The 27080-nt window shown below is 33.4% G+C and overlaps 5 protein-coding genes across 5 annotated transcripts; 4 read left to right on the top strand and 1 right to left on the bottom strand.

Annotated features, from left to right (window-relative positions):
- The first annotated feature begins 3002 nt into the window (after window positions 1–3002).
- LOC109012906 (temperature-induced lipocalin-1) lies at window positions 3003–4643 on the top strand. Its single transcript, XM_018994804.2, has 2 exons — window positions 3003–3589; window positions 4141–4643. Exons 1-2 carry the CDS (start codon window positions 3218–3220, stop codon window positions 4321–4323), a joined length of 555 nt encoding a protein of 184 aa, XP_018850349.1. The 5' UTR covers window positions 3003–3217; the 3' UTR covers window positions 4324–4643.
- Window positions 4644–5515: 872 nt separating this feature from the next.
- Window positions 5516–9324, bottom strand: LOC109012903 (VAMP-like protein YKT61). The gene is made up of 6 exons (XM_018994799.2): window positions 8999–9324; window positions 8104–8201; window positions 7539–7643; window positions 7268–7333; window positions 6026–6112; window positions 5516–5874 (listed from the first exon to the last, which is right to left on the bottom strand). The coding sequence occupies exons 1-6, from the start codon at window positions 9189–9191 to the stop codon at window positions 5824–5826; spliced, it is 600 nt and encodes a 199-aa protein (XP_018850344.1). The 5' UTR covers window positions 9192–9324; the 3' UTR covers window positions 5516–5823.
- Window positions 9325–12464: 3140 nt separating this feature from the next.
- Window positions 12465–16132, top strand: LOC109012971 (TMV resistance protein N-like). The gene is made up of 5 exons (XM_035690809.1): window positions 12465–12964; window positions 13558–14659; window positions 15062–15337; window positions 15445–16011; window positions 16121–16132. Exons 1-5 carry the CDS (start codon window positions 12465–12467, stop codon window positions 16130–16132), a joined length of 2457 nt encoding a protein of 818 aa, XP_035546702.1.
- A 215-nt stretch (window positions 16133–16347) lies between these two features.
- On the top strand, window positions 16348–17248 carry LOC118348792. The gene is made up of 2 exons (XM_035691320.1): window positions 16348–16392; window positions 16484–17248. The coding sequence occupies exons 1-2, from the start codon at window positions 16357–16359 to the stop codon at window positions 17144–17146; spliced, it is 699 nt and encodes a 232-aa protein (XP_035547213.1). The 5' UTR covers window positions 16348–16356; the 3' UTR covers window positions 17147–17248.
- A 3507-nt stretch (window positions 17249–20755) lies between these two features.
- LOC109012902 (glycerophosphodiester phosphodiesterase GDPDL6-like) lies at window positions 20756–26437 on the top strand. The gene is made up of 10 exons (XM_018994798.2): window positions 20756–20985; window positions 21223–21334; window positions 21571–21867; window positions 22239–22348; window positions 22480–22984; window positions 23167–23208; window positions 23325–23606; window positions 23699–23832; window positions 23973–24456; window positions 24673–26437. The coding sequence occupies exons 1-10, from the start codon at window positions 20950–20952 to the stop codon at window positions 24966–24968; spliced, it is 2298 nt and encodes a 765-aa protein (XP_018850343.1). The 5' UTR covers window positions 20756–20949; the 3' UTR covers window positions 24969–26437.
- The last annotated feature ends 643 nt before the right edge of the window (window positions 26438–27080 follow it).

The raw sequence follows: 27080 nt of genomic DNA, 5'->3' as shown, positions 1-27080 counted from the left end.
CAATGAGGGCTACTTAGAAGGATCCTTCTCTAGTCTTTTGGGTCCATATTGGGTTTTTAATTACATAATCAATGAAGAAATTATACTATGACCGGTTTGGATACATAAATAGTTTTATCTAATCTTATTTTATCATTATAATTTTTTCAAATTTTCATACAAAATATAATAAATAATTGAATTTTTTCAAATCTCAAAATAATAATAATATTAAAAAATAATATTCTAACAATATTTTATTCAACTTTTAACTTTTAACTAAAAATATTTTATCTCATCTAAAAATATATTAAAAATAATATTTTAAAAATATTTTATTTATAGAATCATCACTTATATCAAAAGTTTAAACTTGTAAAAAAATATAGATTTAATTATTTATATTATATTCTTAATATTCATCCTCATCTGTGAGCCATACTTTCCTTCAATAAATGGGTCCAATACGTTGAATATTTAATTAAATAAAATAGAGTGAATAGTCAAGGTTCAAACTTAAAACCTATATTATGATACCATGTGAAATCATTATTTATCTCAAAAATTTAAAAAGCTTAAACTAATTGAAAGAAATAGATTTAGTTATTTATTTTTATTTTAACACTCTCGGTCAGACTCTCCCTCAATAAATAGATCCAATACGTGATATATTTAATTAAAAATATAAATTGTAGAATGAGAGTTTAAACTTAGGAGCTCTACTTTAATACAACATTAAATCATTACTTATTCTAAAAACTTAGACTTATTAAAAATATAAATTTAATTATTACAAGAGAGAACACAAAATAATGGATTTCAAACTCATTCCAACTCATCTCAATTCATCTTATTTAATCATTACAATTTTTTTAAATTTCAACACAAAATATAATAAACAATTTAATATTTTTATATTCTAAAATAATAATAATATTAAAAAATAATATTTTAACAATATCTTATTTAATTTTTAACTTTTAACTTAACTCAGTTTAACATCTAAACGCAGTACAAATAGCCTAATCAGAAACAAACCCAAGAGGAGGGTGAATGGTGGTGCCATGATGATTGTCGTTTGTAATCATCATCTGCATCAACAGGCGGCTATGCTCATGTCTCTGTAAATTTATACTGTAGAACTCTTTTTCTCCTTATCAAGTGGTAGATCTAATTCTACAAAGACAAATCCAAGAGAGAACAATGAAAAATAAAGATTAAAAAAAAAAAGAAAGAGGAATGGAGGAATGGATAATGAAAGAAAAAGGAAAGAAAGGAGGAGCATGCTAATCGTGAGAGGTGGTTGGACTGATGGTTAACCTAAGGAAAGGCAAAGATGAGAGATATTTTAGTTAGAGAAGTGTTTTAGCCGCAAGATTTTATTCAATTAAATTTATAAATTGATATAATTTTATAAGATATATTAAATTTACTTTATAATAAAAATAATTTTACAATCTAATATATTGCATTAAATTAAATTAATTTATAAATTTATTTTTATAAAAACTCTTCGTAGCTAAAACATTTATTTTTTAGATACAAGATGTATGGAACAAATAATTTATTTTAGAAAAGTTATATTTATCATTATTGTTTTTCATTATTCCATCAACATTCTTTAACATGACATTAAATGATTAGTTACAGATGAAATATAATAAATAGTCTTTAATCATTAAATATATGAGATTGTGAGAATATGATAGTAAAATAGATAATAGATTTCAGATCAATATCTACATTGATTAGATTTCACGTGGATCTCTAAAAGCATATTAAATTTTTAATAATATTAATAAAGTTTTTTTTTAATATCTATCATTTTCAATTCTAAAATATTAGAGTTATCCAAACTTCAAATGATCTCGATCCTTTTAACAATGCGTATCATACTCCTCATCTTGTGATGCTTGTTGGTCTTTCATACCATCAAGTGCATATGGAAAATTGCCAATAAGAATTAGTAGGTTTGGTTACATAAAATTAAATTATATCATCTTATTTTATTTTATCTCATAATTACAATTTTTTTAGACTATCACATAAAAAATAAAAAATAATTTAATTTTTTAAAATCTTAAAATAAAAATTATATTATAAAATTCTAATAAATATTTCATCTGAACTGCATAACTAAACGAGATCAAGAGACTTGATGAACATTGTACCATCTTTTTTTGTTTTCTTTGCAAGGTTAGGACATTGCATTTTATATCCTCCCATGGCCCAAGGTATTAAACGATGAGAATTCTAATCCATTTTCTGTTCATCAAGGGAGGGCTCAAGTCTCTTCATGTCTTGATCTAGACAATGATATATTTGGCTCTATGCTTTTTCTTAGCCACCAAGTTTTTCATTTTTTTTTTAATTTTATTTTCCATCCTCACCAAGTTTATAGTTTGTTTTTTCTTGGTCGGTATTCATCACCGAGTTTTGCATCACAAATTTTCACACCACTTTTTCCGAGAATGGTAACAGAAGAATAGTAAGAGCATTGGCATTGGATTAGTCAAATGTCTTTTTATCTTTAAATTTAGCAAACATCATCTATATTTACTCCACATTGAATTAGCTAAATTATTTTCATCCAAACTATAAGCTACAGTAAATCCATTATTCTTTTCAAATATGAAAAGAACTATAGCAAGTCTAAAAGTATTTTTTAAGATTATTATATTATAGATATGATATTTTTATTCATATGAAATTTTACTATCTATATATATATGAGATTATTATATTATAGATTGTGAGATTATGAAAATAAAAATGAATATGATTTGTTAGAGGTTATTAAAGATTATGAAAATAAAATAAAAATTAATAAAAAAAATATAAATAATAACAAATAATAATATTTTATTATTATAAAGAGTGTGATGACTAATCTAATGTAGACTTCAAATTTTAAATGATTAGTTAAAAGTAAAAAAGTTACATATTAATTAAAATTTGAAGAATAGGATAGTCAATCCAATGCTAATGCTATAAGAAATAAAGAAAAAAACCGAAACATCCTAGAAACACCGATCTAGATCTGGAACGTTCACCTCAACGGTTACACGCAACAGACGTAAGGCTCTTAGTCCGCCACGTCTTACGTCGTATCACATCACTCTAAACACAGACCTGCATCTCGATCCATACTTATCAAGAGCAAGCGCAATATCCTTTAACTGCAAAAACACCTCGGGAACTCTCTCTCTCTCTGACTGTACACTGCGAATTGCAAGCAATGGCAAAGAAAGAGATGGAAGTGGTGAAGGGTCTGGACCTAAATCGGTACATGGGGCGGTGGTATGAGATAGCCTCGTTCCCGTCAAGGTTCCAGCCCAAAAATGGTGAGAACACAAGGGCTACGTACACTTTGAAAGATGATGGAACTGTGAATGTGCTCAATGAGACCTGGTCTGATGGGAAAAGAGGGTACATAGAAGGAACTGCATACAAGGCTGACACCAACAGTGATGAGGCTAAGCTCAAAGTGAAGTTCTATGTGCCTCCATTCCTGCCCATCATCCCTGTGGTCGGGGACTACTGGGTCTTGTACCTTGATGATGATTATGGATATGCCTTGATTGGCCAGCCTAGCAGGAAGTATCTTTGGGTATGTCAATGATCTTTAATTATGATTTTATGTGCGAGACTTCTTTTAATTCGCCATTTTTGAATTCAATGAATCTATGTTCGATCTTTTGGGATTGTTATTGATTTTCTTGATAATCTGCGACTTAGCCTTGATTAATTTTACTGCAAGTCTTGAATTGATTTGTTATAGAGGAATTGATGAGGAGAAAAAGAATTTGTATTTACAAGGAAATTTGGATTTGTAAGCATGGTTCTTTGATAAAAGTATATATGTATATGTTTTTCCTTGCAATTATAGTTGGCTTATTGTCACGCTTTCTTGCAGCAAAGAACCAATTTTGAAAGATACCCCAATCTTTACTTTTTTTGTTTCTGGTTTGTGTATTGCATAGCCCTACATAGACAGACTATTTGAGACGATAAAGATTATTTGCGATAAAAATTGACTCATTTTAACAATTTTTGCTGGAATAACTTATAACAAATAATCAGTTTTTTTTGGTAGTGGCGGATAGTATACTAATTGCTTTTGTTTTTTGTTTATTTTTTCTTTCGGTGGTGTTCTCTTAGATATTATGCAGGCAAACCCATATGGATGAAGAGATATACAATCAGCTAGTTCAAAGGGCCAAAGATGAGGGCTATGATGTGAGCAAACTCCACAAGACGCCACAGAGTGATCCTCCCCCAGAGGGAGAAGGCCCTAGTGACACCAAAGGCATCTGGTGGTTTAAATCCATTTTGGGAAAATAGCTGAATGGTAATGGTATATTGGGGTTTCACCGTTCTATGTATTTTATAAAGTAAAAGACCAAAAATCCAAAGAGCAGCATCCAGATTTAGGGCTATTGTGTTTATTGCTTATTTTGTAGTGTTTGTACAGCAGGAAAGTGTGTGAAGACAGTTTTAATGCCTAGATTATGAAGTTGGGGACTATTCCTTGTAAAATATCATCTGGGTCTTATTCAATTTGAATTGTTGTGAGAGTTTGATGTACTTTTTCCTGTGGTAGAATTACTTTCTAGAAGAGAATCCAAGAGAAATGAGTATATTGATCAATCTTTGGACCTTATCATGTTATCTGGTGGTGATGTTGGGATTGATGCTGACTGTTTTGCTGTAGCCTTATCTAGATGAGATGCAAGTTCCATTTGAGTCAAGCCAAAGGTTTCATTAATTTTGGTTGATATCTAGATGAGATGAAAGTTCCATTTGAGTCACGTCAAAGGCTTCGAGCCTCGGGTTTTTAATGCTTTGAATCTTGGATACCGACCAAAATGGCCTTTTATTTGTCTTCTCTTCTCAATATATGAAGAACAGACTTGAATGCGTCTTAAAACCAAGTAAATCATATGGTCGATGTTATTAAGTTCAAATGCAGAGACTGCCTTTCCCACAGTAAATTAAATGTTGGTGTGAATTAAAATGGAATCTAGCTACAAGGCAATGGTGCCATCCAAGATTCCAAATTGACTTTGAGATAATCCATTGGTCTCTTCCTATTCCGATAAAAGCTTTTGTACATGCAATAAAGGGCAACAATGCTATACCGAAGGTTAGGATCATGGAAGGTGATCTAATTCCTAATGGCATCGTGACAACTGATATTTTTCTTTGCGATGGTAAGCATTCTTGGTTTTCAAAATAATTTTTTCTCGTTTATTTTCACAATCATTCTCATCTAATTATCAAAAATTTTTCAAATTTCTATATAAAATAAAATAAACAATACTAACTTTTTCAAATTTAAAAACAAAAGTAATATTAAAAAAATGTATATTCTATCAATATTTTATTCAATTTTTAATTTTAATCTTAACTCATATTATATCATTTCATCTGCAAAAACAAACTAGGCATTACTGTTTGGCGATTGGATCAAGACAAACCAGAGTGGAATCAGAACTCATAGACTGTTCCAATTTTAGAACAAATATATGGAGTGACTAAATATGAAGAACCAGAATGGATAAATCACAATACACCATCTGAATTGAGCTTAACAAGCACATATATACTCTATAATATAATAGAATGATCTGTCGATACAAGGTTTCCTTCCTTTCTTTTGCCCACCAAACAATTGATATTTCTTTTTCTTTTTCTTTTTTCCCTTCCATTTCTTGAATCCATCAACAACAACAAAACAATTGATAAACGATATAAACATAGTAGAATCACAATTTGTCATCCATCAACTTTGACGTTAGAAAATGTGGAGGCAATTACAAGATTGCTCCTCTCCGCAGAAGCTCACAGTATGGTACAACACTGGTTTGTCTTCTTGGCTTGCTTGTAGAACATCTGTTTCAACCATTCACAACTTTAGGTCCATGGCTCATTTCAAAAGGATTAATGTGTTCAATGGATCTAATGTTGACTGCAAATTTTCATCCTCAATTTTGACATCAGAAAATGTGAATGCACATTGCTAACATAAATTTATTCTACCAACCTGTGATGCTGAACTGAGATCCGAACTCTTTTCAACTAAACTGTCCAGTTTCTCACCTCGTGCAAGTACACTGTCAATAGTCTTATGCTGTATCAAACCAAAAATAGAAAAAAAAAACGCTTACATGTGAATAAAAAATAAAAAAGAAAGGCAAATAAGGTAAAAAAAAAATCCTAATATATCAAATGCTTGCCGCGAGAAAACAAGAACTTAAGAGAAAGAGAGGTAAAACAGGTGAAACCACCCTGATACATCAAATGATCGCCACGAGAAAACAAGGACCAAGTCCATACGCTTCTCAACAATCCAAATCTCAGTCAAAGAAGTTCAATTCATTCAAATGCCCACAATAAAGAATTCACATATTCACATGGACCCATATTCAATCCATGCCTCCTAGGAGTCCACAAGAATCCAATATCTTATACCATATCAGAGGGTCATTGCCCAGCACTTGTCCCACCTAAGTAGAATCCTAGGAGGGATGGCTTAAATATGGGTCCTCCCTTTCACAAGTATATATTATGTAGTAGCTCCTCTCAAACCCCTGCACTTGCGATGGCACTATTGCACAACACAGAGTAAGCTATCCCATACATATCTCAGAACTCGAAAAACACGGGCAAGCTAACTAGCCAGCTTGCTGAAATAAAAAATGCACAAGTCCAGCTTACTACAGCCGATTGTGAAATTGATCTTCCGCAATTGAAACCTTACTCTGACTAACGAAAAATAAAATAGTGGAAACAAGTTAAAAAACAGCATCTTGGAAAAATGAATATGCTGTGCCTCGTACTGCCATTTCAAAATCAAATAAAAAAGGTTAGTCGAACACCCTTCAAACCATTTTCACCCATTTGCAGCTAATAATAACAAATCTATCCAACATGGTTAAAAAATGAGATAGCCCACTAAATAGAGTGAGAGGCAAGTGGGCACAGGAAAGATGGTCTTTTGGTACATGAGTATGTTGGTTGGAATAGTAACCTAACACTGCCCTAAAAGTTAGGCTGCATGCAAAAACCAGATGGGAAAAGCAAGCTATAATGCTTCCCATAAAAGGAACTAAGTTTATAATAAAGATCAAAGTAAATATCTTTCAGCATACTTTCTGTATCCCACAGGCTTTCAAGTGCAACTAAAATATGGTGGATGCAAGAATCATGAACATAAAAGGAACACAGTTTGATTTATCATCATCTAACTTTAAATAAACTATTGAAGCAATAACGCAGGACTTACAAGGATAATTTTAGTTTCATCCAACTCCCTCTGAATTCTCAACAACTTATCAGCCTCCGCAGGGTCCTGAAGGGTTAAACAAGAGAAAGCAGAAATAAAACCATTCAGTTATCATTTGTTACTTCTTGATGCTTCAACCATTAAAAAATAAAAAGGAAAGGAAAAGAAAAACCCAATTGACATAGTAGTGGTTATAAATGAAATACTATCAATCCACTTGCTGTCCATGACCCAATATTAAACAATGATGAAGAATAAAAACTATAAACACCTGGAATTTTGTCAAAGCTTCACTCAGATATGGCCATGCTTGGGTATTATCTGCTTGTGCAGTCTTCCATGAGTCGCCAAAATTTTTCTGATACTCATCTAGCACCTGGCAAAGTTTGTAATCAGCACCTATAATTTAACGCAAGCAGATATAAAGCCTCAAAGATTCACCAGTCCTAGAACCTGAAGTTACCAGAACCTCAGGAAGCATAATACCAAGAACACACAATCACACACCCTTCCCCATCCCAACAGACTCCCAGCCACTCACCCACCTACACACCCTACCCAAACCTTCAGCACAACTACAGCTATGAAGATGTGGCTAAAGAGAAATCAAGGGCAAAAATACTAATAGTTATCATAGAAGATCTGCTTGTTATTTCCCTGAGCATCTCCAAATCCATGCCCTTCAACCTTATAAAGCAGAACATGAAATGGTATGCTTGTACATTGAAGAAAACAAATCTCTGGTAGGTTAATCAATTATCTAACATATTGAGAAAAAATTTAACTTCTAGAAAAGAGGTACATAAACAGATAAACAAGGATTATATTGGGTATACCTGGTTGAGCAGAGAAAAGGCACTTCGAACTGGGTAGTGATCATCCATAAAGCCCAATACACAAAGGCCATTTCTGTTGTAAGAATGCACCTTGTACTCTATACAACACCAAGAAAATTGGCTTTACAAAAATAGAAGGAATGCTCAGAAACCAGGACAAACAAATTGGGATGAATTATGTTACTCTAACTTGAAAATCACGACAACATTCCCCATGATTCATTTACAAAAGAACGAACTCTGGAACACCAACGTCCTATTGGAAATCCAAATTCGCCCATTTCAATTAACAAAGCACCCAAAAAACGTCATTGCAAAATACGCCATAATCCATTCATCATAAATTAAACAAACGGTTTGATCACTTCCACCATGTTTAGTAGCACTGGAATCGTAGTCTTGGACTCCAATTACAGTGTGTAGCTGTGACGTATATACCAATAAATACGAAGCTATATAAAGTTCCATAATCCCCATAAACAAAGTATGATCCCACCAGTAGAGGGCCACCTCACTCACCGTGGGAATTCCAATTCCAAAACAAATACATTTCACGCAGCCGTATATAGACGCGCACACAAACAATTAGAGCTCATAGAAATTCACCAACACCTAATCAACTTGCGCATTGTCCGACCAAATTCCAGAAGAGTCCACGACCTAATCCCCACTCGGTAACCAAAATCGATATCTTTCAACAACTCACCAAAACCTAATGAGTTTTCAAAAAAAATCAACCAAATTGCACCGCTAATGCATACAAAAATACAAATGATGAAAAAAAGTTGGGACCTTCAAGCTATAGAATCACCTAAGCTCTAAGCCGAACGAACTCGTATGGAAAGGCAAAAGGCAAAAACAAAGAACGAAGATTCGATGGAGGAGAGATCGGAACCTTCGTGCTGGACGGATTGACGCTGGGAGGGTAGCGTGCGCTTGGCGACGGTGCGAGAGACGAAAACGATGAACTCCTTGACGCTGGACCTCTGGAAGTACCCGAAGTGGCTAACGTCCGTCGCGTTCGCAAGTATGACCGGATCGGACCCTTCCGGGGTGCACTTCAGCACCAAAAGCGCCGTGATCTTCATCTCTCTCTCTCTCTCTCTCTCTCTCTCTCTGATTTCGTCGTGGGAAGAAAGCGAGGAGCAATTCGGTTCCCGGAATGAGTTGGGATCTGATGCGGGTTAAGGATCTTACATTTTTTCCTGCAACCTGTTACCCTGCTTGGTCTTATTGGGCCAACGTTGTGATAAGGATATTTTGGGGATTACATATACTAATAATTTTAAATAACAATATTTTTTATGTGATATTAAATAATAAGAAATTACATACTTTTTTGCTGAGTTAAAAAAAAATTATATATTACATTTATTCTTTAATTAATAATAAAAATTAAATTTTTTTGAGTTTAAAAAATTATTTTTTTTAATATAATAAAGAATGAGAGATAAATACACAAAGTGTATTGGAATAGAAAATACACATAAAGGTTTAAAGAAAAAATTAAGAAATTATTGTAGAGTATTTGATTAGAAAAATGAAAAATATATAGCTCGATTATCTAAATTGCAATATTGGTGTGAATGCTATTATCATTACGGTATTACCCATTCCTCTAATATTATATTAGAATAGTATTCCCCACTCTTCTAATATTATATATTTTGGTAATTTGGTTCGTCTGAAATTAGAAGAGATGGTTTTAGATGAGTTAAATAAAATATTATTTTTAATATTATTATTATTTTAAGATTTAAAAAAGTTGAATTGTTTATTATATTTAATATGAAAGTTTAATAAAGTTGTAATGATGAGATGAAATAAGATGGGTTAAGAGTATTTCTGTATCCAACGGAACTGAACATCACCTAGAAAATTTGCTATCATTGGTAACGTGGTTCAAGTTTTAACCCTCCAAGTGTGTTAATTTCCCTAATTTTGTCTATCAATGATTTAGCATAAAAATTAATTAAGATACCAATTAATGATTTGGCACAATCTAAATGCTTACTAACATGATTTAGCTGCTAATTAAAGGATGTTTCCATGTTAATTCCATGCATTCTGCCTTACACTTGATTACTTTTTCAAGATTTTCATGTAATATAACAAGGTATTAACACTAAAATTACAGCTTTTTTTTTTAGGAACTGAGCAAAGATAGATATACAACCATATGATACATGGTTCATAAATTGCAAATAATTATTTCTTAGCTAATATTGTTAATTTGTTACTAAGATGTGCATATAATGCAATTGGTAGATTTGCCAAAACATGATCATGACCTGGTATACACTTGAATTCCAAAGCTTTTTATGAAGTTGAAAAGGCTATGAGATTGTTTTAAATCATAAGGCTTGCCTTTTGGAATAGCTTACTTATTTATGCTTATGATGAGCCAATGTTGCTTGATAACATAATACAATAATTAGAGACTTTACAAAAGTGTCAATGTTTAACACATTGATCTCCAAAACTTTGTTAAGCATCTTGATTTTATCTCCTTTTACCCTCCTTTATATTTATATTATTCATAGAAAACCTCACAAACTTGACTTGAGTAGAAAGAAGGATTAATATGAGCTCTTTGTATATTATATGAATGTTTCCAAAACTAATATATAAATAATGCTAGTTAATATAAACCACATGTAGAGGTGTAAATCGATCGGTCCGATTTGGTCTGGTCTGGGGGGCTGATAGACCGAAGTTTTCTATCCATCATTTTTTCCGGACCGAACATCTATTTTTTTATTTTACTATTCGGTCGGTCTGGTCTGATCCAGGGTGGAAAAACTCCACCACGGGATTGGACCGAAAATTTTCAATCTTCTATTTCATGGATCGAGACCAACCGCTCTCATTCTTGGTTTAGTTCGGTCGATTTCTCCGACTAACTTTCAGCCCTAACTACATGGCACCATGTGATGGCGCCCAATAACAGTACTATATATATATATAATAATAGTGAATTCTTAACAAAAAATTTCGTCTTTTTATGGATCCTAAACTGAGAGGAACAAGCAATAATTGCAGAAATATAGTAGACCAGGTTGGTTGATATTTTGGAATATTCTTTGATAATTAAACTTGTTTCCTTGTCACTTTCTAGATTGTTTCGTATAAAAAGATTTCCAGAAGGCCACAGGCCGCTGATATCTCATAAACAAATTAATCTTAACAATTGCTACAAGGGTTTAAAACTTTTCTAGAAATTTTGTATAAAAGCTAATTTAAAAAAAAAAAAATATACATACGATTATATGCTAATACAAAAGAAGTGAATATATGTTTGACTAATGTCAAATACAGTCTTAAGATGTGCCGCGCACTCTTTTTGAAAAAAAAAAGAGATCTACCACTAAAGAAATAATATTTTTACGTAAATTTCAGTGAGATTTACTCACTTTTTTCAAAATTTTCAAAAGGAATGTGTGGAATTTATATATCTTAAAACTGTAAATATTATTTTTCTATATACTTTCATCCATCAGACAGTTCCAAATATTCTTTTTTAAAAAAATAAATAAATCTGAAATTTCCCTATTTGCTAATTTCTCTATATGCTTTAAACTTTAAAAGCTGGAAAAACCTATATTTTTTCTTCATTTGCAGCATTTGAAGATGTTTCTTTATCTCATTCATTGTACAAAAGTCAAAACTTGAGAGAAACTTGTAAACAAGGTGGAGTTTCTTAGACAATCCATGTATGACATTTCAACTACTCTGGAAGTTGAAACTTCAAACATTTTCAAAGATGACTTCCTTATAAATCGCGTTTCCATTATTAATTTGGTCTGAGAACTGCCCTAATTTATAATATTATTGTTTTTTCTGACATTTTCAATTGCTCATCAACTGTTAGGGGTTCTGTTTCACATTCACGCTTTGAATTCTCTAATTTCGTTTGAATATCTATTTTATTTTATGATTATAATTTTTTTAAATTATCATATAAAATATAATAAAAAATTCAGTTTTTTTAAATTTTAAAATAATAATAATATTAAAAAATAATATTTTATTCAATTCATATAAAATTATCCTATCTCATTTCATTATCGAATAATCATGACTTGTGAAGTCAATGCCTAGTTGCCGTCACCCCCGCTCCGGCCATGCATCCATTAGAACAGCTAGAAATTCTTGAGGCTCAACTGTCTGGTTGATTCAAAGAAGTTTATTTTATGAAAGGAAATTTCCAAGAAGTTGCTCTCTGGTCTTTTGCTTCAACGCGTGTGATCGATCAACTTGTATTAATATTGTTCTTCCAAGGAGGGGCCGTTCTTCAATTCGATCTCTTATCTATTAGCAGTAATCAGCCTTACATATACACAGGTACTTCTAATTATTCCATGGATCTCCAACGAGCGGCCTTTTCCTCTTCTTCAACCAATCCTGATCGATGCGTCTACGATGTATTTTTGAGTTTTAGAGGAAATGATACTCGTAACAACTTTACTGCACATCTACTCAATGCTTTACGTCTAAGAGGAATCGATACCTATGTAGACAATGAGCTTCGAAGAGGAGTAGACATTTCATCGGCGCTTTCCAAAGCTATTGAAGATTCAAGGATTTCAATCATTATACTCTCTAAAAATTATACATCATCCACGTGGTGTTTGAACGAATTGATAAAGATCCTTGAGTGTAAAGAAACAAAGCAACAAATGGTTCTCCCTATATTTTACCATATAGATCCATCACAAGTACGAAATCAAAAGGGAAGTTTCAGAAAAGCATTCATTAAACATGAAAATAGGTTCAAAGATGACATGGAGAAGGTGAACAAATGGAAGGCAGGCCTAAAACAAGTGGCCAATCTGTCAGGGTTCCATTTAAAGAAAGAAAGGTATTTCTAACCACTCTTGTCCCTTTCATTCAAGATTTTTCTTCTAAATTCATTCTTATACATCTAATGACATGAATCCTCATTTATGTAACTTCTTCTATTTGGCAACAATTGGTTTTTAGGAAAGATGAAAAATTAATGCTCTTGATAAGTTCAATCTAATAACAAGTAATTCCTGGGTCGAGAATGGAATCCAAGAAATTATTGATGTTAATATTAAATATAAGGCTAACATATGCGAGTCTACTTCGTTTGTTTTCATAGATGAGATGAGTTGAGATAAAAGTTGAAAGTTGAATAAAATATTACTAAAAAATATTTTTTTAATATTATTTTTGTTTTGATATTTAAAAAAGTTAAATTGTTTATTTTATTTTGTACTGTGAAAATTTGAAAAAATTGTAATGATTAAATAAGATATGAGATGAGTTAAGATTAATTGTGAAAACAAATTATGCTTAAAATCGAGCATTTTGTTACAAAAAAAAAGAAAAAAGAAAATCTTGTAATGGCTAGTTCATGTTCATATCTTTCAGTACTGTAAAATGTTTGACCTCATAAAAGATTTGATCTCTTCTCTTTTGTATTGGTAGGGACGAATCTAAGTTTATCAATGAAATCATTCAATGGGTGAACTCAAGAGTAATAAATCTTTTGCATTTACACGTTGCCAAATATCAAGTTGGAATAGAGTCTTGCATACAAGAGATTGATTTGCTTCTAAATGTTGGAATGAATGACATACGCATGATAGGAATATTCGGAATTGGTGGAATTGGTAAGACAACTATAGCCAAAGCAATTTATAACTTGATTGCTTATCAATTTGAGGGTAGTTGTTTCCTTCCAAACGTTAAAGAAACTTCAACTCGAGAATGTGGTCTAGTTAAACTACAAGAGACACTTCTTTCTAAGATCTTAGGAGATCCAAGTTTGACGGTTGACAACGATGATCAAGGAATCAGCATGATAAAGAAGATGCTTTGCTACAAAAAGGTTCTTTTAATTCTTGATGATGTGGATCAATTGGAGCAATTAGAAAAATTAGCTGGACGACATGATTGGTTTGGTTCCGGAAGTAGAATCATCATAACAACAAGGGATCAAAGTTTATTATCTAATCATGGGGTTGCTTCAACATATAAGGTGAAGATATTGGACCACGATAAAGCTCTTCAACTCTTTAGTTGGCATGCCTTCAAAAGAAACAAGCCAATCGACGATTATGCCAAACTCACAGAACATGTAATACGATATGCTGGGGGCATTCCGTTAGTTTTAACAGTACTAGGTTCGGATCTGAAGGATAAAAGTATATATCAATGGAAAAGTGCATTAGACAAGTACAAAAGATTTCCTAGCAAAAGAATTCAAGAAAAACTTAGAATAAGTTACGACGGGTTGGATGATAATGAGAAGGCTATTTTTCTTGACATTGCATGCTTCTTTAAAGGAAAGCACATGGATGATGTTATTAAAATACTGGATAGTCGTGGCTACTTTTCAGATATTGGTATCAAAATCCTCATAGACAAGTGTCTTATAACTATTGATTGGCATAACATCTTGGAGATGCATGACTTGTTACAAGATATGGGCAGAGAAATTGTTCGACAAGAATCACCAGAAGAACCTGGTAAACGTAGTAGATTGTGGTTTCACGAAGATGTTCGTTATGTGTTAGAAGAAGATACGGTAAGGGTTGCATATAATCTTGTTTTTTTCATGATAATATTATTTCTAAATACAAAGAATAAATACAATCATGATACATATATATCCACAAATATCCTTTTTCCTAGTTCAAAGATTGGTATATTTTATTATTTTTACTGAGCTGTGTTCATTAATAGTGAGAAGATTACAAGTAAATTTGGAAAAAATATCTACTTTGATATTTGAATATGGTTACTTGCTTTTTAGGCATTCCCATAGATTAGGATCTAGATCTGAAATCATAAAACAGAAATGATAACATAAAAAGGCATGGATCATGTGAATATTATCTAAATAACAATTCTACCAATTGCTAAACTATGCAGAATTTTTGTTTCCTGTATTTCTTCTAGCACACAGCTTGATACATTTTCTTGCTAGGCAACAAACAAAATTGAAGCCATATTGGTAGATTTGCCTAAACAAGACCCGATACGCTTGAGTTCCGAGGTCTTCACGAAGATGAAAAGGCTCAAATTGTTTATAAATCAAAATGGATGCTTCTCTGGAGGACCTAATTATCTCCCTAATGAGTTGAGAGTACTTAATTGGCCCGAATATCCTTTACAATCTTTGCCATCCAATTTTCATGGAGAGAAACTCACTATTTTAAGAATGCATAGTAGCCCCATCAAGGAACTTGGGGAGGGATTCAAGGTGCATTTACTATTCATATATATATATATATATATATATGTTTTTTTCTTTGTATTATGTTTTGATCTTCCCACAACTAATGTATCTCTCAACATTTCTTTTAACAGAGTCATGAAAACTTAACAACCATGGATTTCTCTTATTGTAAATTCCTAACAAAAATCCCTGATCTTTCAAGAAGTCCAAATTTAAAAGAATTGACTCTCCGTCATTGTACAAATTTAGTTGAGGTTCATGATTATGTGGGGTTTCTTGATAAGCTTGAGAATATGAATCTTTTGGAATGCTCCAGCCTTAGGTGCTTTCCAACGAGGCTCAAGTTGAGATCTCTAAAATTGTTTGAACTTAAAGGTTGCTCAAGACTCGAGAAATTTCCTGAAATAGAGTGCAAGATGGAATGTTTAATAGACATTGGATTAGAGCACACTGGTATAAAAGAGCTGCCTTCATCCATCAAGAATATCACTCGACTACGTTCTTTATATCTAAGTGGCTGCAAAAACCTTGTACATCTCCCAACTAGCATTCATCAGTTGCAACATCTGCAGAATCTTTGGCTCAGTGGTTGTTCAAAACTTGTAAGAATCGGACAGGAGGTGGCATCTATCGTGTCTGCAACGGAATATGAAATTTCCACAAATTCAAGCATATCTAATGATGACTGTTCTTCAATGGTATTTCCATCACTAAGACTTTTGGAACTTGGATGCTGTGTCCTATCAGCATCAAGTTTATTGACAAGATTGAATTGCTCATCCTCATTGCGTGAGTTAAATCTATCAGGGAGTGATATAGTTATCATTCCAGCAAGCTTTAAACGATTTGTTGGATTGAGGAAGCTTTGGTTGGATGATTGCAAGCAACTACAAAGAATTTTAGGACTTCCACCAACTATAGAAGCGATATATGCTGGAGGATGCATATCATTGGAAAGTTTTCCACAATTATTAGAGAAATTCCGATTTGTTGTATGTGAGTTACAAGGGCTATATTGGATTCGTTTGTCTGGATGCTACAAAATGCTCATGAATATTGGGAATCCTTCACTGTCTGAGGTCTCTCTCTCTCTCTCTTTCTCTCTCTCTCTGTATGTGTCTTGCTTTATTGATTTCTTTGATAAAACTTATGACATGATTCGTTTGACAGAGACATCTTGATCAGAGCAATACACTCAGTATTATATATCCGGGAGATCAAATTCCAGACTGGTTCAGCCATCGGAAGGAGATATCAAAAGGTAATTCATGTGAGATGAATATCAATGGGCCTTCCAATTGGAATGATATCAAAGGAGTTCTTTTATGTGCTGTTTTTGAGCCCCAGAATCCGGTCCCTCTTGAACCAAATTTTTCATTTCGAGTTAGGATCAATGGTAGTATTATCCCAAGGGGACAGTCACAGGCTCCTTTGCGTGAAGAACGAATATCTCATTTGATGGGATTAGATCACGTATGGCTACTTTACTTGATTGTAGAACCCAATATCCTGAAGGGGAATAGTCTGAAATTTGAGTTTCAGATTTATTCATATTCAATGATCTTTAAAAGTTGTGGAGCCCATATGGTGCCATTCAAGCATGAAGAGATTAGAGCCAATCCAGGCGTGCTCCATGATGATGCTGATCTCCACTTGGATATCCAACTTTCTAAGAGATTCCTTGACGATGATGATAATGATCATGATGGCAGCTTAGAAAAAAGTTTCTACCCACAAAAGAAAAGTTGTTCTTCTTCAACCTTGGAGATCGAGATTGCAGACTTGGAGGTTGACCATGATAATCTCAAGGAAGCTTTGGATTTAGAACGTTAGAAATATATTTTTCACATGGTTTGTTGTAAATAGCTGACTTCTGTCCAGTTTGTGCAAACTAGCTATATCAGAACACGGCTCAAGTTTTTGTTGAGAAATAATCCCACGTTGACTGTGGACAAGGTCTTGGACATGTTTATAAGTAATGAGCAATCCTCTCTTGTACAACCGGTTTTATGAGATGAGTTAGGCCCATAAATTTCTTCATAGTATTAGAGCTAGCCACAGGACGAATGGGGGCCCACACTACTTACCCCGTGACAAGGATCAGAAAAAATATTGGCCTGCACGTGAGGGAGGGTGTTGAGGAATAATCCCACATTGACTGTGGACAAGGTCTTGGGCATGTTTATAAGCAATGAACAATTCTCTCTTGTACAACCGATTTTATGAGATGAGTTAGGCCTATAAATTTCTTCAGTTTTCACATGGTATAGAGCTTTCTTGAACTCTGTGGTTCGCGTTTCTTATGGCTTCTTCATCAAGAACAATTTCGATGTCTCAGCAAAGGATTCTAGGAATCCTTATTTTCTTCGTAATGGAGATAATCCAGGTCTTTGCAGGTTAGTCACGTTTTCGACATGGAGTATCTCAAATAGTTTGATATAAGATGTCTTATTAAATTTTAGAAAATGATAAAAGAGAAAAAATTGAATAAAATATTATAAAATTAAAATAATAATATTTTAATATAATATTTTAATATAATTTTTATTTTAAAATTTGTAAAAATTCTATGAATTTTATATTTGAATAATGATTAAAAAAATATTAGAAAAAAATATTAAAAAAATATTTTATATTTGAAAATACAATCTTCATTTAATAACATCAAGCATTTTCTTTCTCCATCTGAAGCTATGACTGCTGAAATCAAAGCTTGGAGGAGAACAATACCTAGACCATCATACCTTTACCCAAAGTTCAAACAAAATGACTCAAAATGGAGATCATTAACTACATATATGCTGTGTTTGGTTGTCGAAATCAATCTAATTCATTTCAAACTAATCATTGATAGAATCTACTACTTTTTCAACTTCTCATAAAAAAGTTAAACAATTCATCTTAACTTACTTTATGCATTTAAATATATATCTCAACTTATTTACATTCAAACACATATCAATAGGATCTACAAAACACTATTATTTACAAATTATTTGAAATGAGTTCAACATCCAAACGCATAAACAAAAAATAGCTAAAACTGTCCACACTACCCTCTTTTATACCTCGTCATTTGGGACCAAGAGTCCAGGACTCCCCTGGGCTCTCGACTCGCCATCTTTTGAAAGGGTTTGCATTTGAATGTTGAGATAATTTCAGATGATCTGAGTTAATATGTGAATAGTAGTGTTTTGTCGGTCCCATTGAAATATAATTAAATATAAATAGATTGAGATATATATATATATATATATATAAATGTATGAAATAAATTTAGATAAGTTTAACATTTTTGGAAAGTTGAAAAAATAATAAATTCTATCAATAACTAATTTGAGATGGATTGATATCACTCAAACAAAAATTAAGCTTTCAAGTTAAAACTACGTTTGGGTAGCCAACATACCTCAACACTTTCTAAGTATTCTCGTACTATTAGTAATGCTCCACATGTCAAACGCAATGAACCATCTTCGTATCAAAGTCTTTCAAAAAATCACTATAATATTTATCACTATTATATATAAATAAAAAAATAAAATCACTATAATATTTATCACTATTAAATATAAATAAAAAATAAAATCACTATAATATATAAATAAAAAATAACATTACTATAATATTTATCACTATTATATATATATAAATAAAATCATTATAATATTTATCATTATTATATATAAAAATAAAATAAAATCACTACAATATTTATTAATATTAAAAAATCACTATAACATTTATTACTAAAAATAAAATCACTATAATATTTATGGGACCCACACTTTTTTCAATTATCTATCCAAAAGTCAATAACTCGACATACTTCACACATCCAAATAATTCAAAATACTCTCAATGGGATCTACAAACTCACTTCAATCTCTACTCATAACTATTCACAAATATTCTTAACACTTCTAAAGTATTCTCATTACCCAAACGTAATAGTTTGTCCCCTTTTAAAAGCAAAACGCTGGTTGAAGTCTGGCTTTCCTATTCTCCTAAATCCTAATTTACACGTACATAGTTATTATGCTTGGATGCTATTATTTTCCTTTAGCAGTTTGACTCTTTTGCAAGCTAGTTTCACTTTCATTTGATGATTTTTTTTTTCCCGTATCTCTGTTATTTTGTGTGTCAACTACTAGCACATAGTACAAAACTCTACCATGCTTATAAGCATTTTGGGTAGATTTGTTAGGCTTTTCTTCTTGTGGAGTTTGGTTGTGTTTGCGGTTGTCTAATTTGATGACCCGACCTAACAAAGATTTGTTGTAATCTTTTAAGAATTTTTAAGGAGACTTTGGCCATGGAGCGAAAACTAGGATTGATAGGCCAAGTCGAAGCAATCATTAGCAAGCCACGTGGGATCCAGGGGCAAAGTCTTCGAGAAGGATTTTTTACCCGGTTTGGCTCATAATACAACCTAAACCACTAATTAAGATTTACTTCATATTATATTAAACTCATGTACGACCATCACATTATGTCGTATATAATTGATTCCACTCTTTGTTTTATTTTTTTTCTTATCAAATTTTTAGGATAATTTTTGTTTGTTTTTAATCCTAAATATTTCTCCCAATGTATTGCATTTACTCATTATTTAAATCTCTATGCTCGCTTCTTTATGCCATTACTAGTGTGGATTCTTAATTTAGCTATTTAGTGCGTCAAAAACAGAGTTATGCAAAAGAAAAGGTCTTCCTTCTCTTGCGTTTTCACTCCTCTCATTGAATGAGATTTTGTTTTTTGGTTCAACGAGTTTCACCGGCTGCTAGTAATCTTTCTCCACGTACCTTAAGGCCCAGTTTGGATACATAAAATTATCTCATCTTAAAATATAATAAACTATTCAATTTTTTCAAATTCTAAAATATTTTATTCTAACAATATTTTATTTAACTTTCAACAAATTATCTCATCTCATTTGAACTGCGTAACCAAACGAAGCCTAAGTTTTGTGCTGAACAAATACATTATTTTAAGGCCTAGTATGGATTCATAAAGTGTTTCATCTCACCTCATCTTATCATTACAATTTTTTCAAACACACAAAATATAATAAATAATTCAAAATTTTCAAATCTCAATTCAATTTTTTCAAATTACAAAATAATAATAATATTAAAAAATAATATTCTAATAATATTTTTTTAAACTTTAATCTTTTATCTAAAATCATCTTATCTCATTTCAGAATTCAAACCAGTCCCAAGTAAAATGAAGAGGATTCTGTTTCAGAACTTAATTTGGCATGATTTATTATTCCATCCGGAATCTCTGCCAACTATATTTCCGCATTTTTCGAAACAGCACAGCATCTATGTGAATGGTTTGGTTTGGTTCGGTTCTTACAAAACAACCTTGTACCTAGAAAGGAGGAACAAGAATAGCAAATTTAATAAGGACTTCAAACTCCAAAGCTAAAACAGTTTTTCCTTTGTGATAGAGAATACTTGTCAATTTATTTATGCTGGAAATTTGTACTGCAGTCATCAGAAAAATAAAAAGAAGAAAAAAAATTAGAGAGATATTTTGGGGTTAATCCAATCGTATTCATTGCCTCGATCAGTCCTCTCCTTTCCATTACATTCCCTCGACAGTTTTCACTTGAAACTTGAGAGGGAATGTTTTGTGTCCCCCACATAACCTGCAAGATGCAGGTAAGTTATATGGTAATTTTTTTAAAACGGATGTTAAATGTAATGAGATAGTAATTTCATGTCATTTTAGTTTTAACTGAAAAATTTATTCACCCATGTTGTGAAAGAAAAGTAGGCAAAAAAATCCCCCAAAACATTTATTTTTAAGTTTTAGTACATGGATCATGTTCTAGTTTTGTTTTCTCCTATTATGTTGTTCCTTAAGATGACCAACTGTAACTCTTGGATTCATTACAGCATCAGAAGAAGATGATCAGGTGCTTGCTTTTCATTTCTTTGTTGATCCATTCAACTTTAGGGAAGATATCTGCAGTGGCTCCACCATCACAGAAATGGCTGACATTAAATGGTAATAATTCTATTTTTGCTAATTAGCTTTTATCTGTTTTTGGAGCTATGTTGAAAAGAAAGGTACATTCTAATTCCTAAAAAGAGAAAAGGTTGGATAATTTTGTATGAATGGGATCAAAGTAGTAAGTTCCAAGATCCGGATTTCTTTCAAAGGAAGTACTTTTCCAACTACAGAAATTGATTTTAGAAGGTCAAATTCATCACTGGCAATGGATTTCTGTACATTGATTGCAGGTAACCAGCCACTTGTAATAGCCCGAGGCGGGTTCTCGGGGCTGTTTCCTGAGTCGAGCTCATTTGCGAATCAAATGGCACAGTCTTTGAGTCTGCAAGGTACAGCTTTGTTCTGCAATCTGCAACTAACAAAAGATGGCATTGGTATATGCCTCTCTGATATTAGGCTTGATAATTCAACCAATATGGCACTTGTACATCCAAAGGGGCAAAAGACCTACGATGTAAATGGAAAGCAAGTTCATGGGTGGTTTGCTCTGGATTACACAATCGATCAGCTATTCAACAATGCATCATGTAAGTCTCAAACATCTTGTCTTTCTTCTATATCTTGCTATGTTACATTAATGAACCGGATTGGTACCCATCTTTTCTTTTCAAGAACCAACTTATTGAGAAAATCCAATCTCGAATTAGAGTATAAGTTTTTTCGAACAATTTGTTTTGCATGGCTTTCTTAAATAAGTTTTTGAAACAATAACATAAATGGTAGGAATATATCATATTTTCAATTGGAAAGCAAGCATGGTTGTTGTGCACATCATTCATCTTATAAATGCAGAAGCATGATGAATCAATTTGCTGTGATAACATGTACGCAGATGTTTAAAAAACTTGTGCAGGAAACAACTTAATCACTATTTGCTTTGTTATGATCTTCATAACAGTGACCCAGGGAATACTCTCTCGACCAAGTTTGTTCGATTTACAATCACCTATATCCACCATTGAAGATGTAACAGGAATTAAACCAGCCCAATTTTGGTTGAATGTTCAGGTCTCTCTCTCTCTCTCTCTGAGCTAATTATTGGTAATCTTAAGCAGAGTCATTTGCGTCAAAAAGTGCTTCTATCTTTTTCACAAGCATCATTCTTATTTTCTAAGATCGCTTTGGTGTGTGGAATGCAGTATGATTCATTCTACAACCAACACAAACACAGCCCGACATCATTCGTTGAAAAGGCAATGAGACTTATGGTTATCAATTACCTTTCATCTCCTGAGATCGGCTTCTTGAAGAGCATGAATGGGAAAGTGAACAAAGCCAAGACAAAGCTCATCTTCCAGGTCTTCACTGCAGATGAGATTGAACCCACAACCAATCAAAAGTACGGTTCCCTGCTGCAGGATCTTGCATCAATCAAGTCATTTGCATCTGGGATCCTTGTCCCCAAAGAATACATATGGCCAGTAAAGGCAAACAAGTATTTGGGGGACGCTCCTACTAGCCTAGTATCTGATGCTCACAAACAAGGACTAGAAGTATATGCTTCTGGTTTTGCAAATGATCTTCTTGGAAGCTATAATTATAGTTATGATCCAACAAACGAATACCTTCAGTTTGTTGATAATTCCGAGTTCTCTGTCGATGGGGTGCTTACAGACTTCTCTCCTACAGCATCAGAAGCCATTGGTGAGATAACCTGACTGTCATGCCTTCTCGATATTTCCCTTGAGATTTCATGTAATGTGTCTTGCAACCCCAATTAAAAATGAAAATATACTGATGTGAATCTAAAGAGCAAGTACATAATTTGGTACTTAAATGGTTCTCTGAGTTATGGTCTGACCCTGCGTTGCTCTTTCTTGGTGCAGGATGCTTTGCAAATAACAAGAACGTAAGCAAGCCCGTCAAAGGTATGTATATTAGATCTTTTCAAGAGTGCTGATATGAGAACTTTAAACGTTCTAAGATATGTTCAAGAAATGAAGGAAAAGCTTTAGTTGTCAACAACAATTTTGTGCGTTTTCAGGAAAAGCTTTAATTATCACCAAAAATGGAGCAAGTGGGATTTATCCTGGCTGCACTGATCTTGCTTATCAGCAAGCAGTAGATGATGGTGCAGACATAATAGACTGCTCAGTTCAGATGTCCAAAGATGGAGTGGCCTTCTGCTCGGATACAGCTGACCTCATCGGAGATACAACTGCAATGACTACTTTCATTTCCAGGTCTCTCACTGTACCAGAAATTCAATCCAAGGCCGGAGTCTTTTCATTTGACCTTACATGGAGCGAGATTCAAACCTTGAAGCGTAAATCTCTTCAAAACTTTTACATACACTTCAAAAAATGCAGGTTTCATGAGCTTTAAATCCTACTTATACCTAAAACTTTCACATTGCAGCACAAATTGCGAGTGTGTACCAGGACTTCCAGAGAAACCCAGCATACAAGAATGCTGGTAAGTTTACTACCCTTCCCGAATTTCTGGAGTTAGCTAAAGCAAAGGCAGTTTCTGGAGTTTTGATCAATATTCAGGTACGTTTCAACTCTGCTATAACGATAGTTATTATAAAACATCGTTGTTCATAATCTCAATTCATTCCAATCCAAATCCAGACGTTACAAAGAAACTCTTCTCCTTCATGTTTAAACTCCAAAGTTTATTTCCTTCTCAGAATGCTGCCTACCTAGCATCAAAGAAGGGGCTTGACATTGTCGGTGCTGTTAACACTGCCTTGAGCAATGCCACCTTCGACAAGCAATCCACTCAGCAAGTCTTGATACAATCCGATGACACTTCAGTGTTGTCCAAGTTTAAGAATGTCCCAACCTACAAAAGAGTACTGTTGATTGAAGAGAAGATAGGTGATGCACCAAAACAACTAGTGGAGGAAATCAAGAAGTATGCTGATGCAGTTGCCATCACAAGGTCATCCATCATTCAGATTAATGATTTCTTCACCACGGCTATGACAAATGTTGTTGCGGAATTTCAGAAAGCCAATATCTCGGTGTATGTCTATGTCCTTAGGAATGAGTACATCACACTGGCATTTGACTATTTCTCAGACCCTATTATGGAGATAGCTACTTTTGTTGATGGAGTTGGAGTTGACGGGATCATAACTGAATATCCAGGAACTGCAAGCAAGTACATCAGTAAGTGTTACATTTCCAACCTTGAGTTACTACTGTTAGCCATTGAAATTCATTTCAGATATACTCAAAATGGGGGATTTCTTCATGTTATAATACTCTAGTACATCATATACTTTTCCCCAGACACATCTTTTACAGATTTTTTTCAGTTGTTCAGTTCAAAAGATGGTGTATGCAATAAAATGATTCACGTATTGCTATTTTCTGGTACTACAGGGAGCCCATGTACCAACACAGATAAACCCCAATACAACATCTTACCAGCTCAAGCAGGTTCTCTACTTTCCTTGGTTCCTCCTGAAGTACAGCCACCAGCAGCAGCCCCTCTTCCACCCCTCGAGGCCTCAGACGTTGTGGACCCACCTCTTCCTCCTGTGGCCAAAGACACTGCTGCTGCTACTCCTGATCCTGCAACACCTACTGTAGCACCTTCAAGTGCACCAGCAAATGTTACCAGCGTGTGTCTCTCTCTGGTCTCAATTGTGGTCCTTGCTTTGTTTATGGGATACTAAGACGATGGACCAAGTATAATCTGGCATTGTTTGTCCCTGCTGCCTCTTGACTTTCACTTTTTCTTAATTATTTTTCCTTTTTTTTTTTTTTTTTTAACTCGTGAGTCTGCATTGTGTAGTAGACATTGACAAATAGGTTGCATATCATTAAAAAGATTTGATTTGAGTGGCATATTTATATCGATTATGATTCGCTGTAGACTGTAATTTCTTCTCCTGACTTTCAAACACTGTAAACAAACACTGGGATTCATACCCAACAGAGTCAAAAGCTTTTTTCTTTGGAAAAATCTTAACTGTGATCGTCACATCTGATGTTGTATCGATTACTCCGCCCACACAATTTCTCATTCCACGGTCCCAATGGAATTGAATGTCATTGATATCTTTAAAACTAGATATTTACTGGAAAGAAAATATTTTAGAGCTGTACACATCCCATTCCAATTCAAGTACATTACTAGATCTCGCATGTCTCACAGCCCATATGAAAAGACGATCCCACATGACATAAAATGCCTCATGAAGACAAGAAGATGAGGTAAAAATCAAATCTTTACACGGATTTTATGACTGGAAAATGTGGGAAACAGTTGCAAAAACAGTTGAAAATAATACCCATTTCTGAAGTCATGCACTTCACAGCTCCACCTACTGTCTTCCTCGAATAGCATTGTACTAACTTTTTTTTTCTTTGATAACTAAAATGAAATGCATTCGACTTACCCATGTCGTCAAGATTAATAAAGCTATCTGTCATGCTTTAGATTTTAAAAATTAAATCATATCATTTTTAACTCATTATTGGAGATGTAAAAGCCGTCTCCATGGCCAGCTCTGATGGAATATCATTGAAGTTGGATAACTGAAAGCATCTCTGCATTCAGTTACCGCTAATAATTTGTACAGATTACGGAAGAAAGAAAAAAGAAAGTCAATATTTAATATTCAATCTATCTAAAAAAAGAACGAGATGAAAAGAGAGAGCGAGGCTCAGATTCGCCTTTCTTCAGACAAAGGAGAAAGGGCAGGGCATCCCCGGCCATGGCTGCAACAAAGAGCTGCCTGTGAAAAAAGGCCATTATAGCCATTTGACACAGGACCCTCGGAGTCGCCCCGCCAAGAAACGGGTCAGTCCATTCCCGGTGTCTGATTCACAAGCTAAAACATCATCACCGCCTCATAACTTCGCTTGCAAATGCAGAGACAGACAGACAGATAGACAGAGACAGAGACAGAGTGAAGGGCAGGTTTGGCAATTAAGAAAATCATCGGCTCCGCAGTCATTCAGAGAGTGGCGAACGCCCGCCGGGCGGCCTCCCCGAGAGCAGAGCCTCATTCTTAAACTAATGAGATTGAACCCTAAGAGTGTTCCACGGACCTCAGTTTATAGTACCCATTCTTTTCCCACTATCTTCGACTTGTTCCATGTTTACCCTTCTTTCCCGTTCATCCTCCCAACTCCCAACAGTGTTGCTTTGGGTTGAGCACAGCTCTCTATTTGTTTTGAAATAAATATAAAATGCCAAATATTCATATTTGATACTCATGTATTTCAAATTCTCAAAGAAAATCTGTTCATAAGCGATCAGACTGTTGATATGTTATACACATTGTTAAAGAGCATAATATCATTTATTCAAAATTCAGGATTATTGAATATTAATTTAGTTAAACTTTTAATTATTAGAATCATAACATTTTATCATGATTTTGAATTTGACGTTAATAATAGGATAGTCCGTTCCATCAACACTAATCTAGTAATAACCTTTTCTCTTTTTGATAACTTTATTTATTTATTAATATTTAATAACTTAACACTATGTTTATACATAATATTAAAATATTTTAATCCAATTTGTAAATGTTCGCTCCGTAACTTAAACTCCTGACATGATTACTACTCTAATATCAATTATTAAATGCTCAATCAAACCAAAAATCTCAAGAATACTAATAAAAGGTTTAAGAATACCGAATTAGTTAAATCTATTTCGCTCCTCATCGTAGCAATAAAACAAACAGATGACATGAGGAACAAAATCATAATAGCAACAGCTAAGGTATAGAAAATCTGTCCAAGGAACCAAAGATCCATTTTTCAGGAGA

Source organism: Juglans regia, chromosome 6, assembly GCF_001411555.2.
Source record: "Juglans regia cultivar Chandler chromosome 6, Walnut 2.0, whole genome shotgun sequence".
NCBI lineage: Eukaryota > Viridiplantae > Streptophyta > Magnoliopsida > Fagales > Juglandaceae > Juglans > Juglans regia.
This window is presented reverse-complemented; position numbering and strand designations above follow the sequence as displayed.